The sequence below is a fragment of the Brachionichthys hirsutus genome, chromosome 12 (assembly GCF_040956055.1).
Source record: "Brachionichthys hirsutus isolate HB-005 chromosome 12, CSIRO-AGI_Bhir_v1, whole genome shotgun sequence".
NCBI lineage: Eukaryota > Metazoa > Chordata > Actinopteri > Lophiiformes > Brachionichthyidae > Brachionichthys > Brachionichthys hirsutus.
Genome location: NC_090908.1, coordinates 7,081,331 through 7,096,718, shown reverse-complemented (window position 1 = coordinate 7,096,718; position 15,388 = coordinate 7,081,331). Strand labels below are relative to the sequence as shown.

At 40.3% G+C, this 15,388-nt stretch overlaps 1 protein-coding gene across 1 annotated transcript in view; it reads left to right on the top strand.

Annotated features, from left to right (window-relative positions):
* The window catches only part of epha3 (eph receptor A3), an 80,316-nt gene that overhangs the window by 58,714 nt on the left and 6,214 nt on the right, over positions 1–15,388 (top strand). The window contains exons 8-15 of the mRNA XM_068746031.1: positions 234–336; positions 794–858; positions 1,989–2,114; positions 4,873–5,058; positions 7,995–8,056; positions 9,085–9,294; positions 10,912–11,061; positions 11,406–11,599. Of these exons, the coding sequence (XP_068602132.1) occupies positions 234–336; positions 794–858; positions 1,989–2,114; positions 4,873–5,058; positions 7,995–8,056; positions 9,085–9,294; positions 10,912–11,061; positions 11,406–11,599 (1,096 nt within the window). The remainder of the gene's footprint in view (positions 1–233; positions 337–793; positions 859–1,988; positions 2,115–4,872; positions 5,059–7,994; positions 8,057–9,084; positions 9,295–10,911; positions 11,062–11,405; positions 11,600–15,388) is intronic.

Genomic DNA, 15,388 nt, shown 5'->3' with positions numbered 1-15,388 from the left:
CATAACAATTGACTGATGTTCATGCTTTAACTAAATGTTTTTAAGGCCATCTGCAAACTAAAATAACTAGACTCAACATATTTTTCCCCGGATGGTAACTGCGTATATTAGACTGAATCAATGTATTGTATGTACGATGGTGATGTAGGACTGTAGGAATGCACGCATTCCAATGACGTTATCGAAGAAGGGATTAAACCACTCATCCCCTGTTGGTGTCTGTCTTTCAGCAGCCTTCTCCATCTCCAGTGAAAGCAGCCAGGTTGTTCTGATTGCCATTTCCTCCGCCGTGGCCATCATCCTCCTCACTGTGCTGCTCTACATCCTGATTGGCAGGTCGGTCCACGAGCCACTTGTCTTGCGTCTCGCCGAGTGTTTCCTCTTTTCACTGTCTCTCCTTCGTGGTGTCTCAGAATTGATTGTGGGTGTATCTTACAGAGTGAACCTTCACCTGCTAAAACAACCATATTTACATTTCATCATATAAATTTAGCTCCATTTCTGTAATTCCTGTCAAATATGCTGTAACAGCTGCAATTAGGTGTGTGTGTGTGTGTGTGTTCAAGGGTGTGTGTGCGTGTGGTTGAAGTTGGCACTCAGTAGTATTCAGAGAGAGTATAAATCCACGGCTCATTATAAGACTTACTGATCCTCTCTTGGCTTATAAGAGCTGGGATTACCCACACATACATGCAAACACACGCACACACACAGAGTATTTGCTAGCCTTTAGGCTGGGCCAATGGGTGAAGTCTTATTCGGTGATTGGGTATTTTTCTCTTTGGATTTTCAGGTTTTGTTGCCACAGCAAATCCAAACATCCTGTTGAGAAAAGACTTCACTTTGGCAACGGACACTGTAAGCACTGCATTCTGTTTTCCTGAGGCATGGTTTGATCTATCCTCTCGGCACTTCATTCTTCAACGAGTGTAGGTCGTCACATGTTCCTCTGGCAGTTAAAATAAGTTAAGCGTTGTTCTCAAAGCGTCTGCATGTATCTTTATCAGCAGTGAAGGCTTAGAGCAGCTAATGCCAAGCTTGAAGTGGTTTCCTCCTTACTTCGGTTCATTTGGTCATATGAGAAGACGATAACTGGACCGAGACCATGTTGAGACGGAGTTGTCTCGGTCCATTTGCAAAATAATCCTGGAGGCATCATTTGGACGGGGAACAAGTTCAGACTTCTCTCCTACCCAACTACAATGCAAACTTAGAAGGTTTAAACAATACCTCATGGTAGGGTTTACTCTTAAGAGCCATTATCTCCATTGATGCGTGTTTTTCTATTAGCACAACAAAAATTAGAGTAGAAATTGAAATTGACCAGGAAATTTAATAGCATACTAAAGAAAGCACTTATGAACTGATGTGGACCAGCACAATGTAGCCAAAGTCTTACAATTAACTTCCATTTCTTTACAAAATGAAATCTATACATTCCATTTTTTGTTAAATATGCAGTGTGTTTTTTATTAGGAATTCTCCTTTCTACATTTTACATTGACCTGGGTGCCGTCCCCAAACTCCCCAGGCACCAACATGTGGTTTTCCAGTACTTCATGAATTGTAAGGATTGGTCAGTCTCAGAGAATACATTTCTCCCCAGGGACTAATAAACTACAAATTTATTGCTGAGAGGAAAGGTTCCTTTTTTCATGCCTATCTCAAACAATACTACCATGCGCACATTTACATTCAACAGTTTGTGGTTGCAGTGAATACAAACATTGGATATGGAAACATGAATTTAAATATGTCATTATTATTGATTATTGTTGACATTAGCCAAACTTTATCTGACTTGGGCAAAACTATGTGGTTTTTAATCATAGTATTATCATCGCTAAACATTGTTTGTTTTGTATAAATCCCATCCGGAGATGAAAAAAATATGAAACGACCACTTAACTTTATTGCCTTTGTGCCGAGTCAGAGGATGTAGATTTTAGAAATGGCCCATGGATGATGGAATCTGCTCTCTGTTGCAGTGCGTCTGCCGGGTATCAGGACCTACGTTGACCCCCACACATATGAGGACCCGAGCCAGGCTGTGCACGAGTTTGCCAAGGAGCTGGATGCCTCCTGCATTGCCATCGATAAAGTAGTCGGAGCAGGTGAGAGCAGGCAAAATATGAAAATGCATGACATTCAAGGTATTTCATGCACAGGAATTTCAGTATCTCAGAATCCCTCTTGAATTATCTGAACTCGATGACGTAACATGGTTTCAGATCAAGATCAGTTTGCTCAGGTTGTCAAAGGAAAAAATAAAATAAAACCCCCAATGTAAAGCAGAATCATTCGAAATAATAATAATAAAAAAATCAAATTCCAAGTTGACAAATAAAAAAAACAGGTTTCCTCCTGGCTTTAACCTCTTCTTTCCTACTTCTTGAAAGTGCCTTAATTTTTTGACAAAAACACATTCATATTTGTTTTTGCACTCCTATGTCAACAGTTACATTGCAGCAGCTAGTAGTGTAACGTTGTACTACACTCTGAATGGCACAGCTGGGAATGAGAAGTACTTAATACTCGGGCTTAAGGGCCCTTCTTTCAGCTTTCCTCCATGATGGAGCAATAGATGGTGGAATCAGCTGCTGCACTCAAGCATCAGCTGCTTCATTGTCTTCCTACTATCTTCATCTTTTTCTTTACTTCTAGACAGTTTATAAGTCTCCTCTCCTCTCCTCTCCATCTGGACTTTGTGATAACTTGTGCAGGAGTGCCGATTAGAGAATCGCAGACTGACTATATGGAGACTTATGTAAGCACAGAGCAGCAGACCCGTCTCCAGGGTTTCACCAGCCCTCCACACTGAATGGGCTGAGGGGCTTAATGCCCGACTCTACTGGACAACGCACAATCCACATCTTGTTTTTCACAATTGAGATAAAGCAATGAAATCCATATAGCTGTATAATAACTCTTGGGTAGCTTTAGACTCCATGTGTAAGCTTAATGGATTCAATACAGTTGACTGATACAACTATGCACTCCTGAGTCGACAGTGATTAAGCTTACACTGAACAACATGATACATTTTGAATGCACACAAAAATATATTGATTTTAGTGTCTCTTTTCCACCAATAGATTTTGACAAGAAGTCTATTTTCTATATCTAAAGCAATTGAAAAAGGAGGTAAATGATATACCTCTCTGGTAGAAATAAGTCTTGCTTTCATATTACAACTCCAAATTGAACCAAAAAAACACCAAACTCTTTATTGTTCCTCCAGTAGTTCCCTAACTCTCCAAGAAAAAATTGAGCAAACACATCAACAGACAAACACGAAAACAAAACAGTGCTGGCAAAAGCACAACTTTTTTTTTTTTTTAATCAATTAATTATCTTGAAGCTCGGCTGCAAATTAATGGGAAACACCGTGTTGAGTGCTTTTGGAATAATAATTTTGGTGTGATTTAAATAGCAAAGCAATCAAATGTAAGAGTCAGAAAAGCAAGACAACACTTGAAGTGAGTGGGTTACATCCAATTGGAAGAGAGTTTATCTAGGAAAAGAAGTGAATATGTAAGTTAGATGTTGCACCAGAGATCAAATAAAGCTACAGTGTAAACATTTCCGACATCTTGAATACAGTGTATTACCAATCTATGCAATCTCAATTACAGCACATAACCATATAATGCGATATACATTTTGCCATTTTGTTTTTCCGTCCCTTCCTTGATCTCCATCTGTCTTCATTAAACATGTTAACAACACTTTGATGATCTTGCCAATCGGCGACTGTGTGTTAAAAGACAGAACGCAGGCTCCACCCTGCTCACACGGGTCAGACTTTCAAAGCAAGGGGGGGGGGGGTGGCAGGAAAAAGAGTGAGTGTCCCTAATCAAGCTTCATTAGCCCAAGATCTTCTTTCTCGGAGTGACCACATAAAGAGGTGCCTCAGCCTGGCTTGTAGACCTGTCCACTGCTGAGGGCCAGAAAAACAGAGCAGAGCAGGAAAGAACAGGCATGCTTTTGGTATTTAGACAGGTTGTAATTATTCTGGGTTAAGTTCTTCCAGACCCAACTGCTTCAAGTCCAGGATTGAACCCATGCTCTCTCATCCAGAGCTCCTATGGGGAATGAGATCTGCACGCCTGAGCTCTGACATCATCCCTGATATGCAAATGCATCACGGCGTAAAACACACTGCAGAAATACATAAATATTCGCGTGTCACTCATCTTCTGAGCCACATGGCTGTCTCCAGCTGTAATACTGCTGTTCTTTGAAGTATGCCCATAAGGCTTACAGTGCCTAATGGCACACACACAGACACACACATATGCATCCCCTCACCAGCAAGGAATGCTAATTGATCTCTTCCAGGGTAAATGTTGAGTCACGCTCATTTTTAATACGACGCTGAAAATGAAAGGCCCCTCGGCCGTCAGTTCTTGGAACTAAGATTTAGGTGGATCGATTTCAAAGTTTTTTTCCCATTACTGCAGTGAATGCTCGTGATAATTATGCAGCATGTTAACGCCAAATTCAATATCTTCACTTCCTTAATAATTAGAGTTAAATAATGACAGTAGTGATAATCAGGACCATCTTTGAACTGCAGCTTTTTCTTTGGCCCTAAAGAACCGTAACACACATTCAGATTCAGCCTGTTCTTCATCCCAAAGCATGGTGAAGTTACATGCCCTGCCCATGCCGTTCAAAGCTTGTTACCATTGTTCTAAATAGAACAGAATGGATTTTATCACCCAAAACCTTTCCCCAAATTAGATCCTTGCATAGTCAGTTATACAGTGTGTATGTGTGTATGTATGTGTGTGTGTGCGTGTGTGTGCGTGTGATTGAAATGTCAAAAATTAAACCCTTTGTTCGTCATTTTTTATTTGTAATATTTAGGTGAGTTCGGCGAGGTGTGCAGTGGTCGTCTGAAGCTCCCCAGCAAGAAAGAGATCTGCGTTGCCATCAAAACTCTCAAAGGAGGATATACAGATAAGCAGAGGCGGGACTTCCTTGCTGAGGCATCGATCATGGGACAGTTTGACCACCCTAACATCATCCGGTTGGAGGGGGTGGTAACACGCAGTAAGTACATCCATTCTTCATATTTTTTACGTGACTCATTCTTCAGTAATACACATGGCCAACTATGTGTTTTTTTCCACAACATAATACATAAAAGATGTAGATAATACTATGAGAGATAACTGAAGAGTGGTTAGAATATGACAGAACAGAGTTACAATTGGCATTCATATTTTATCACAGATTCGGTCTGAGTGTGTTTACCGATTACGGATTTGCAATTGTCTTTGACAAATGGCTCTAAAGTGGCCGACACCTCTGTGAACGTGTGCTGGAGTTTTATTGAGTTGCTGTGGTGTAAATCTCTGCAGATCAATGTGCTGTGATCAAAGCCTGTGTCCAAAGCAGGCATAAATCCATAAATCCATATCTCTGACTTGCTTCCCCCTGGGCCTCTTTATAAGACTATCATTAGCACACGGGAGGCTTCTTTTAAAAAGAATGACTGCAGAAAAAGGGATATAATGAGTCTGAACTTTGTCGCTGAGAAGCAGGCCTGGGCTCTAGCTCTCCCTGCGGCACTGGGCTTGTTAAGTATTTCTGCCAGTACAGTTTTTCTAAAGAGTAGAATAAAGTACATGGAGAACTTCCCTTACTTTATTGTCCTCAATTTTCTGTTTCTTTTATTTGGTCTCATTTGTTCATCTTATATTTTTCTCCACATTTTGTGTAATCTCAATGGCTTAACTGCTCCCTGCTTCATTCGATTCCACTCACTCCAAAGCATGACTCCAAAGCACGACTTCTAATTAGAAACAGCATTGTCAAATAAGAAATCAAAGCGCAAAGCACAGCGAGCAGCAGACCAGTCATTCGGACCATACTGTGCTGATTAAATAACCGTCCTCTTTCCCCTTCTTTTCTTTCTGCAGTTTTTGGCAGACTAGTCAGAGGACTGCTAAACTTGATTTTTCAGAACTGCACTGTGGCAAGTTTAAAAAAAAATAAACAAAGAGACATTCGTAATGTAATTTCTTTTATGCAGAAGCTAAACGTTTTCTTCAGAAAAGGGACCAAATAAAGAAAAAAATGAAAATAAGGTCACTTACAGACAAGTCCTCTTCTTTGTCTCGCTCTGTGTTATTCAACCTTACACAGGACACCCTGAGATAAAACGAGTCCAAAAAGATTTTATGTGTGTTATTCCTCATCATTCAGACTGTTTGTGTAACAAATCTTACACAAATCTTCCTATTAACATCCAACCAATGGGAAACCCTGTAATAACACACAAGTGTGGTTTCATTTACTGCTTGTAGATGAAGGGGAACCCAAATATTTAGCACCAGGCGGGATGTATGTGTGTGTGTGTGTGATAAAGAGAGAGTGTGTGTCCATGTATTTTTGGAGGGATATCTTAAACATGTTTGAGCAGCATATGGACATTCAGGGCACAGTTTTAGAAGGTTCATTTCCTATGCTGTACTGACACACATACACACACACACACACATGCCGACACTGCTCCAGGGTGATTTATTAAGATGCTCCTCTTAATTCTTAATAATCCTGAGACTTTCACAGCCCATTTACCTTGCTGCTGCTTTTGGCTGATCCACAGGCCACATATTTGCAGGCGTGTGTAATCACACATGCACATGCACACGCACACACACATCCACACACACACACACACACACACACACATATGCATATCACTCCTATACACAAGTCTACATTTTCACTTACACACACATACAGACAGTAGTGTTCACAGAACAAATGAGGCTTTGGGGCCTTTATCTTTGCTGCCAATATTGAGAATAGAAAGAAAACGGGAAGGGGAGCGGGTGGAGGACAGGAGGGACGGCCGGGAGTGTGTCTTCCTGACTGTGACTATAAAAGCCATCCGCTGGTAAATGAAGCGGTCCATCACAGCCTTTTAGGGAGGGGCGGATGAGATGAGAGTGTTTATGGTATCTGTATTTCTTACTGTAATTGTAAGCGCATGTCATCGTGAAAACCTTAAATTACAGTCTTCACAGGAAAATTGAGAAACACAAAATGCTTGTATACATTGTATCATGACTGTTTCTTTTTGACATTTTTATGATCTTAGCATGACTAAAAGATTTTGTCTGGGTTCATTCATTTTAAGCTGTTTGTTGTTTCAGTGAGGATGTGTCTGAATATGATCGTCCTATCGAGACTTTATAATTTGCGGCACATTAGGATTAACACAGATCTGATTTGATATCATTAAGATAACGAGTGAGTCAACCTCCGTCATTATTAATGGAGTGTTTTGTTTTCCCCCCATTGAGAGTAGTGAATTTGTTTATTTTGCGAGGGCGATTCCATCACCGTCTTAGGTCATATCATTATTGGACAGGAAAAGGGAAGTATGAGGAGATGGGGAAACAGAGAAAAAGGGAAAAAAAGGACAAAGAAAAAGCAGGATGGAAATTAAAGAGGGCAGGGGCGCATTAATCAGAATAAAATGGAGAAGACACAAATGGGTGATGGTACGTCGAGAGTGAAGGAGTCAGAATTAAGCCATCTAGGCCACAAGTAAGTCCTTACACCCATGTGGTTCATGGTTGATTTAACAGTTTCTTTAGAGGAACGCCCCACCCGAGTCTGATTAAATACAGATGATAGTGTGGATTTAAAGTCAAATCAACACGCAGAAATAAAGATGTCCCATTTCGACAACTGACCTGCTGGGGCCCTTCAGCTGTGGCTGTGATCATTTCATTCTGCTGAGTGTTTATACGTGTGGGCGACAGACAGAAAAGTGGAGCTGAACCTGGTCCTTATCATCTTCCATGAACGTCTTCCTTAAGTTACAGCATGCCTGCTGACTCCCTGTGACCAGCGATAAAGAGCAACTCTGACATCGATGTGTTTGGGCTGTGGGCATCTACTGTTTTGGAGTGTGTTTCTGTCATTCATTAAGTCATTCCCAGTTTGTAATGGAAGAACTTGTGTCACAGGTAAACCCGTCATGATCGTCACAGAATACATGGAGAATGGATCCCTGGACAGTTTCCTGAGGGTAAGTAATTACATGTACAGATGCATATTTGGAACAGAGAATGGTTTATGATGCATCACAGGGCACACTTGCGTGAAGGAACACTTGCTCTTTCTATTTTAAGAGGAATTGACCTGCCTCTGAAAAAAGCCACAAAACAAAAACCAAGGCGTACCACTGGCATGAAAGCACATGTTCTCATGCCTGTTTTAGCTTTCCATACCTGTGTTTGCAGAGCATCCACAAACATACAAGGAGGAGTAGCTGTTGTTTTCCAAGAGGCCTGCACTTCATCATTGAACATGTGTCACACAGACATGCTTGCAGCATACAATACATTATAGTCTCCTGCTGGACCATATGCAAACCTATTCGGCGACTCTGCTGAGTGGGCCAGGGGTACATACTTGCTGCAGATGAAATGGGAGAAGAGGAAATTCATCTTCTCTACTCTTGCAAATGATGCAATGTTAGACAAACACAGACCAAAGAACAAAGTGCCTGTGAAGAAAATTGGATGGAAGTACAACATACAAATTCAATATCAAGCAAAATGGAGTCAAGACAAACCATAACAATGTGTACATATGCATATACAGTATATACAACAGATATAAATGTTTGTATCTAACTACTTTGCAAACATTTATCAAGCTAAAATGCTGTTGAGAAATTAAGAATTGACATAAATAGATTTGTATGTCTCAATTTGGATTTACTTGCTTTCTAATTAAAATATATAAAGCTTATACAGTTTGCATATACTGTATAGCATATATTTTTCAACTCAAGAAACTGAAGACAAGACCAATGTAGTTAAATGCTTGGCGCCACACATTAGTACAGCCATGATTTGCTGCTTCATAGTTCAGAGGTGGTTTTAAAAGTTTAATGAAAAATTGGATACTTTTGTCGAATGGTTTAATTTTATTTAGGTACTCAGAAAGTTCAGACACCCTTTGTGTGTTAGTACATTCATACCTTTTATGCACGTGTATAATTAACAGTTTTAGCCCAGTGTTATTTCTTCCCTCTCGTCCTTGTTTTAGAAACACGATGCCCAGTTTACAGGTATCCAGTTGGTCGGCATGCTGCGTGGCATTGCCTCTGGCATGAAGTATCTGTCAGACATGGGCTACGTTCACAGAGACCTGGCAGCCCGGAACATCCTGGTCAACAGCAATCTGGTGTGTAAAGTGTCAGACTTCGGCTTGTCCCGAGTCCTGGAGGATGACCCGGAGGCGGCTTACACCACCAGGGTGAGCTGGAACAAATCCACAATTAAGCATATGAATGACAGCATAACTAAATATTGCAGGCACTGGCCTGGGGCACACCATTATTTGGAGAAACACATTGCCTATAAGCCATGTTACATAACACTCCTTATGTATTGTAGTATATATGTATCTTACTGTACAGCATTTTATTAGAGGTTTAAATCTTCTCTTTCCGTTTTTTATTTATCTGAATAAGAGCATTTTCTCAACTAGAATGCAGAGCTTTGTTAAAACCAAAATGTATGTTCTCTCAACCTGGGGATGTGGAGAAGAACCATGAGCCTTGATTGAATGCACAACATCTACAAAACGTACAGTTCAAAGCTCTGCAGGAATTAGATGAAGTTCATCAATCTTGGTACATGTGTTTTTAACATGAGCAAATAAGACAAAATGTCTACAACACATCACAACACCTATTTCATCAGTGGCATATCTCATATCTATTTTTGAAATTCCAATAATCTCAAGACATGAAAATTATTTCATCTCCACATTGTCTTTCCATTTTACTAAGGATATAATTAATGCTTCTTCCAATTCACCACTTGCAGATCACATTTACTTGACAGCTTGGCCTTAACTTAACTTAATTTTTAAGAGTTGGGTTCAAACTGTGCATATAAAGTATGACATTTTAGTGCTTTCTGGTGATATGTTTTATAAATTGCAAACATGCAATACATTTTGTTGTAATACTTTCACCATTCTAAACCTTAACAGTCACACAGCACTTTTAACTCAACTCCTATCCTTTCCTTGTGTGTGGGTGTGTGTGGTAATTTTCCTCATAGGAACCTGTGGTCATTCATGCGTGCTGCCCCTTTAAACAGTGTAATTTGCTGGCTGAGAATTGCTTGTCAAATAAACAGTCAGTGTGCCGTTTGCCTTTCTCCCAGAAATACATAATCTAAAATAATAGTTCAGAATAATAAACTCTGTAATATTATAGTAACCAAAAACCTTCCACACATGCCCCCTAGCAGAATTATCTTTTTTTTTATTCTCTAGTCTCCACTTTTAAGAATAAATCTTTATTTAACTGAGTTTATGTATGTTTCTGTGTGCAGTGTGTATTGTGTCCTTGCACTCTGACCTTTTAGTGAGCAGGTGGGTACAGTATGAGTCTAAGAGCAGTTTCATTCTTGACTGGTTCCTTACAATTAGGAAAAAGTGTGTTTTTTTAGCGGGTAGTGTGTACATGTGTGAGAGCACAATACCAAGCCTGAGTTGAGAGACTTGGCTGATGGCTCTATTTACTTTGGCTGCCATCGACTTTGGTTCATTGGTCCTATTTGGATAATTTGTCCTACTTCCCAGCTGAAGTGACAACAGACTGCAGTGAGAAGTTAAGCAGGAAACATTGGATTATGCTTTAATACTGTGTGTATGTGTTTTTTCCCAATAGTTTATGGTTGATTCTCACACTTTTTGATTTAAACTAATTACAATGTATCTTTTTGACAATGAGGTTCAATGACACCAATTAAGACTAATTTAGTGTCACATTTTTTTTCCTTGCTACTGTTAAATATAAGCTTCAAATTGTGACAAATGTTGCTAAAAAAAGTATTTCTCACGCTCGCTTTCTCTCAGGGAGGTAAGATTCCAATCCGATGGACAGCGCCAGAGGCTATTGCCTATAGGAAGTTTACATCAGCCAGTGACGCATGGAGTTATGGCATTGTGCTCTGGGAAGTGATGTCATATGGGGAACGGCCATACTGGGAGATGTCCAATCAGGATGTGAGTACTGCCATGTTGAAAAGCTCACTTCCTTTTTAAGGGGTACCTGTTTGATGCAGACACCTTTGCAGAACTGTTCCAGCATTCATGTGATTATAAGTGAAGGGAATAACAACCACTGATTTGATTACCGGTAGATGTCTTATTCATATTGTGCAAGACTGAAGTTGAAGTTCTTATTAAGACACAGAAAAAAATAAGTGTAATGTATTTGTTGCAGTAGATTGTGGTGATATATCCTCAGAGGGTTGCATCAGTATATGTTAAAGACCAATAACAAAACTGTAAATGCTATACATCAAATGTTGTGTCTTTTCTCAACTCTTGCCTTTTCATACATGTAGGTAATAAAGGCTGTGGATGAGGGTTACCGCCTCCCCCCACCAATGGACTGCCCTGCTACCCTCTACCAGTTAATGCTGGACTGCTGGCAGAAGGAGAGGAACAACCGGCCCAAGTTTGAACAGATTGTCAGTATCCTGGATAAGCTCATCCGCAACCCGGGCAGCCTCAAGATTACAGCAAACACAACTTCGAGGTATCAGATGGATTTTACATCTTCAATTCTCTTTCTGTTGCGGAGTTTGATGCCTGATCATATAAAACTAAACAGAGCAAATGAGCTGCTTACAGGTGTAAAGCCTGAGTAACGATTACCCTGCGGCTCACCCTTTTGGAATTCTAAAGCCTGCTAGATGTGAATGAGTGAGCAACTTTCAAGGAAGTGCTTTGAATTAAAGGAAACGAGTATTAATGACTCAGTTATGTGTTATATATAAATCAGGATATCACAAATTAATAATACAAAACCAGGTGACACATGAATGTAGCTTCTGTTCCTCTAGCTGCCTCTGTTTCCTGTTACTTGCCAACAGAGGTTTTCCCATTCTAATTTCCATGTACAACATTATGGGTTACTGAAGGTCAGTGTATACCGTACTCTGTTCTGACTGATCAGAACGCATTGGTTTCATTGTCCCATAATCAAGCACTAGTAATGTAACAGACAATAAAAAATATGAAGAAAATGGGAGTTTTTTTCCCCCCAGATCTAAATGTCTCATCGTCTTACCGTGTTCGGTATTAAAATCAGGAACTCTACAAGAACTTGATATAAAGATTAACGTCCTGCTTTCTGTGTTTGCAGAGAATTACAAGGAAGTTAGCTTATTATAAAACATATTTATATCAGACTGTTTTAATTTAGGGTAATCTTTCTCTTATCCCATCTCATGTCGCTTTGGTCTGCGTGTTCTCTTGTTCTTGTGTATCATTGTAGCCTCCTTTTCACTTGCCCTTATGCTTTGCTCCTTTTTTGGGACCATTCCGTCCCAGGGGGCCGTGGGGAACCAGAGCACCCCATGTTTAGTTGTCAATTTCAAGTAGAGAGGGTGACAGACGCTTGGTCTACGGCGGACTGCTGTGGTATTATGGAGACGTCAGAGCTCATAACATTGACTAATGATTTCTTAAGAAAGTGAAAATAGGTCCCTTGGAGTTTGCATGTAATTTCCCTGATTGGCTTTTAACACCGGGTGAGCACAAGCTGGCCGACCGAGGCGGCTGTGGTGATTTATGAGATCTGTGTGCGTGTGTGCGTGTGTGCGTGTGTGCGTGTGTGCGTGTGTGTGTGTGTGTGTGGTGGCACAGCGGGAGCAGCTGCACTCAGCTCCACGCACCTCGTTTGTCTCGGGGCTGTCCTGGCTGGGTAATGGAGCAACCCTTCCTCCACAAAGCAAAAATCAGTGCCCGGGACTGGCATAGATCATCTGGTGGCTTCAGGGGTGGGACCTGGTCAGATCTTACTGTCCTCACATGTGGATGGAAAGAAACTGGGGTCAGTGGGACAAGGTTAGCTTTCAGAGACTAATTATGGGCCAACAGGAGCCCAGTCAGGATCAGCGGACACTGTCTGTTGTACTGTCTTTGCAGGCGTTTTTTTTTTTTTCAGGTTTTGAGATTTAATATGTTAGTTTTATGTTTGGGTACATGGCGATGGTCTTAACCAACTGTTTTTAAATATGGGAAAACATGAACTTGTACAAGTCGTAGTGGCGAGTAAGTCACTGCCGCTTTAATGCATGAGATATCAGATCTATGAGATAATACTTTCCTGTGATACATTAAAGGATCTTTATTATAGCCAAGGCTGGACTAGAAATAGAGTTGAGGAGCTTCAGAGGATGTAAATGGATGTGAGGTCAGGCTCTCAGCTACAGATGGAGCTGAGCAACGTAAGGGGCAGGGTTAGGTCTGAGTCTTGGCCTGTAGAGTAACATTAAATATTTCCATTCGAGAAAAAGTTCCAGTTAAGGGTACTAAATAATTAGGATAAAAACATACACATGTAATAATTCAGATAAAGCCATCCATTATTGCAGGAATGCCAACATCTGTGTGAAGACAAAATACTATTGATTGAATCTCTTCCTCTGGCATTCTGGGACTTGCCCCAGTAACACAGTGAGATTTGTGTTACTCTCATCCTGCCATGCCCACATACTTCTGTTCATGCGGCGCTCTTCATCTTCCTCACTCCTCCCTGGAGAGCTCTAAAAACAGGAGAATACACAGGCCTGGTCACTTGGAGGTCAGAATAATAAATGTGCAGAATATGGAAAATGAAATGATGGGATAAATATTATTCTCTTGTCAATTTAAATATTCTTATGTGGCACGAAGTTCAAGAGGAGTTGTGAATCCCCCCTTCTGCCGTCAAACAAATGCTTCCTTTTCCCTTTCTTCCTCTTTGTCGCATCCCTCTGTTTTCCTGTTCACTCTCCAGCGTTCTTTTCCTTCAAGCTGCTAATGATGTTGCTGGAAATGTAACCGCAAAAGAAACAAAGACAATGATAAGGTAGTGGAAAACAAGGTCATTTGAGATTTGCTTATCAGTGTGTCAGGAGACGGGAGAAGAAAGTAGTGAATGAAGTGGGATTAAAAAAAAACAGAGATGGATGCAGGAGAGAAAAATAAATACGTTCCTCTAACAACTTCTTTTGTCAGTTCTCACATTCAGAATCATTCCTTGTGCTACTTTAAAAATGGTAACTTTTACGTTTGCATTTTTAAAGCATTTCTACTGTCCTCTGAGGGACATTCACACACTTCCTTTTCTACCCCCTAATTCAAACCACCCCACCTCCTGCTTTTTTCTACTCACCAGTCCCTCTAGGGGTTCCTGGAGGCCCCCAGAATTTGGACAGGCCTCTGATCTGGCAGGAAAAGACTCAATCATTGTAACAACACCCACTCTACTGCCTCCAATGCATCCTGTCTCTGCTTGAGATCTCATATTGCTTTTTTGCTCTGTCTTTATTGGATTAGGATGGTGTTTTTATCCCTTCAATAAATGAGGTGAAACGGCGGCGGCGTCATGATTTTTTTGTTTTGCTTTGTTTTTCCAATATTTTGCTTCTTTGAATCCAAATATATTTTGCAAGAGTGGAAAATACAGAGAGTAAAGTTTAAATGTAGTACCTTATGTCTCATATCCAACAACAGAAAAAAGGCTACTCCAGTAAGAATACCTTTCACTAAACTGAATAGTTGTTACTTTGATATTCCTCAACATGAAAGTATAGACACATTTTATGTTAACTAAGGTCAAGCTTGTTCTCCATCTTAAAATGTGTATGTTTTTTTCTGACATAATATTATGATGAAGTAAATATTGACAAATGGCAATAGTATTATTTGGTGCAGTGTTATATATCATTTCACACAGAAAATAAATGATGAATTTCTACAAGACTCCCAGAGATGGTTGGAATGCATTTGAGATGTATGTACATTTTAAAAATGTATTTCATGTACATGACTCAGGATTTAATTTCCCATGAAGAATTTGCTAAAGTTACTACTATTTCAAATATATTTAGGACAAATATCCAGTTGATTTATTCTCTGCCTGGTTTTTGGAATGACACCTTCCTGGGGAAGCCTTGCCTAGTGTATTATGCCCCAAAATCTAACCCCCATGCAAATCCATACCAGTCAGACAGTGCTGGACTTTCTGTAATTCTAATGAGTTTATTTACAAGGCTGTAAATAGTGTTCCCAGAGGGATGTGGGTTTTTTTTCCTATCGTGTCCTGTCTTGTTTGAAAGTTTCTGTTTCCTTATGTGCACATATGTGGCCAAGCGTTCATGCATGTGTCGGAGTCTTTGTGCACGTCTTGACGTCGGAGCCTTTGTCTCTGCTGCCAGGCAGGTGCCGCCTGTCCCCTCGAAAACACGAGTTGAGAATGCCACTCATAAATTTAAGACCTGGAGTGATTTGACCAATCACTGTTGTGTTGGTTACTCTGAATCCTACTTTAAACTCA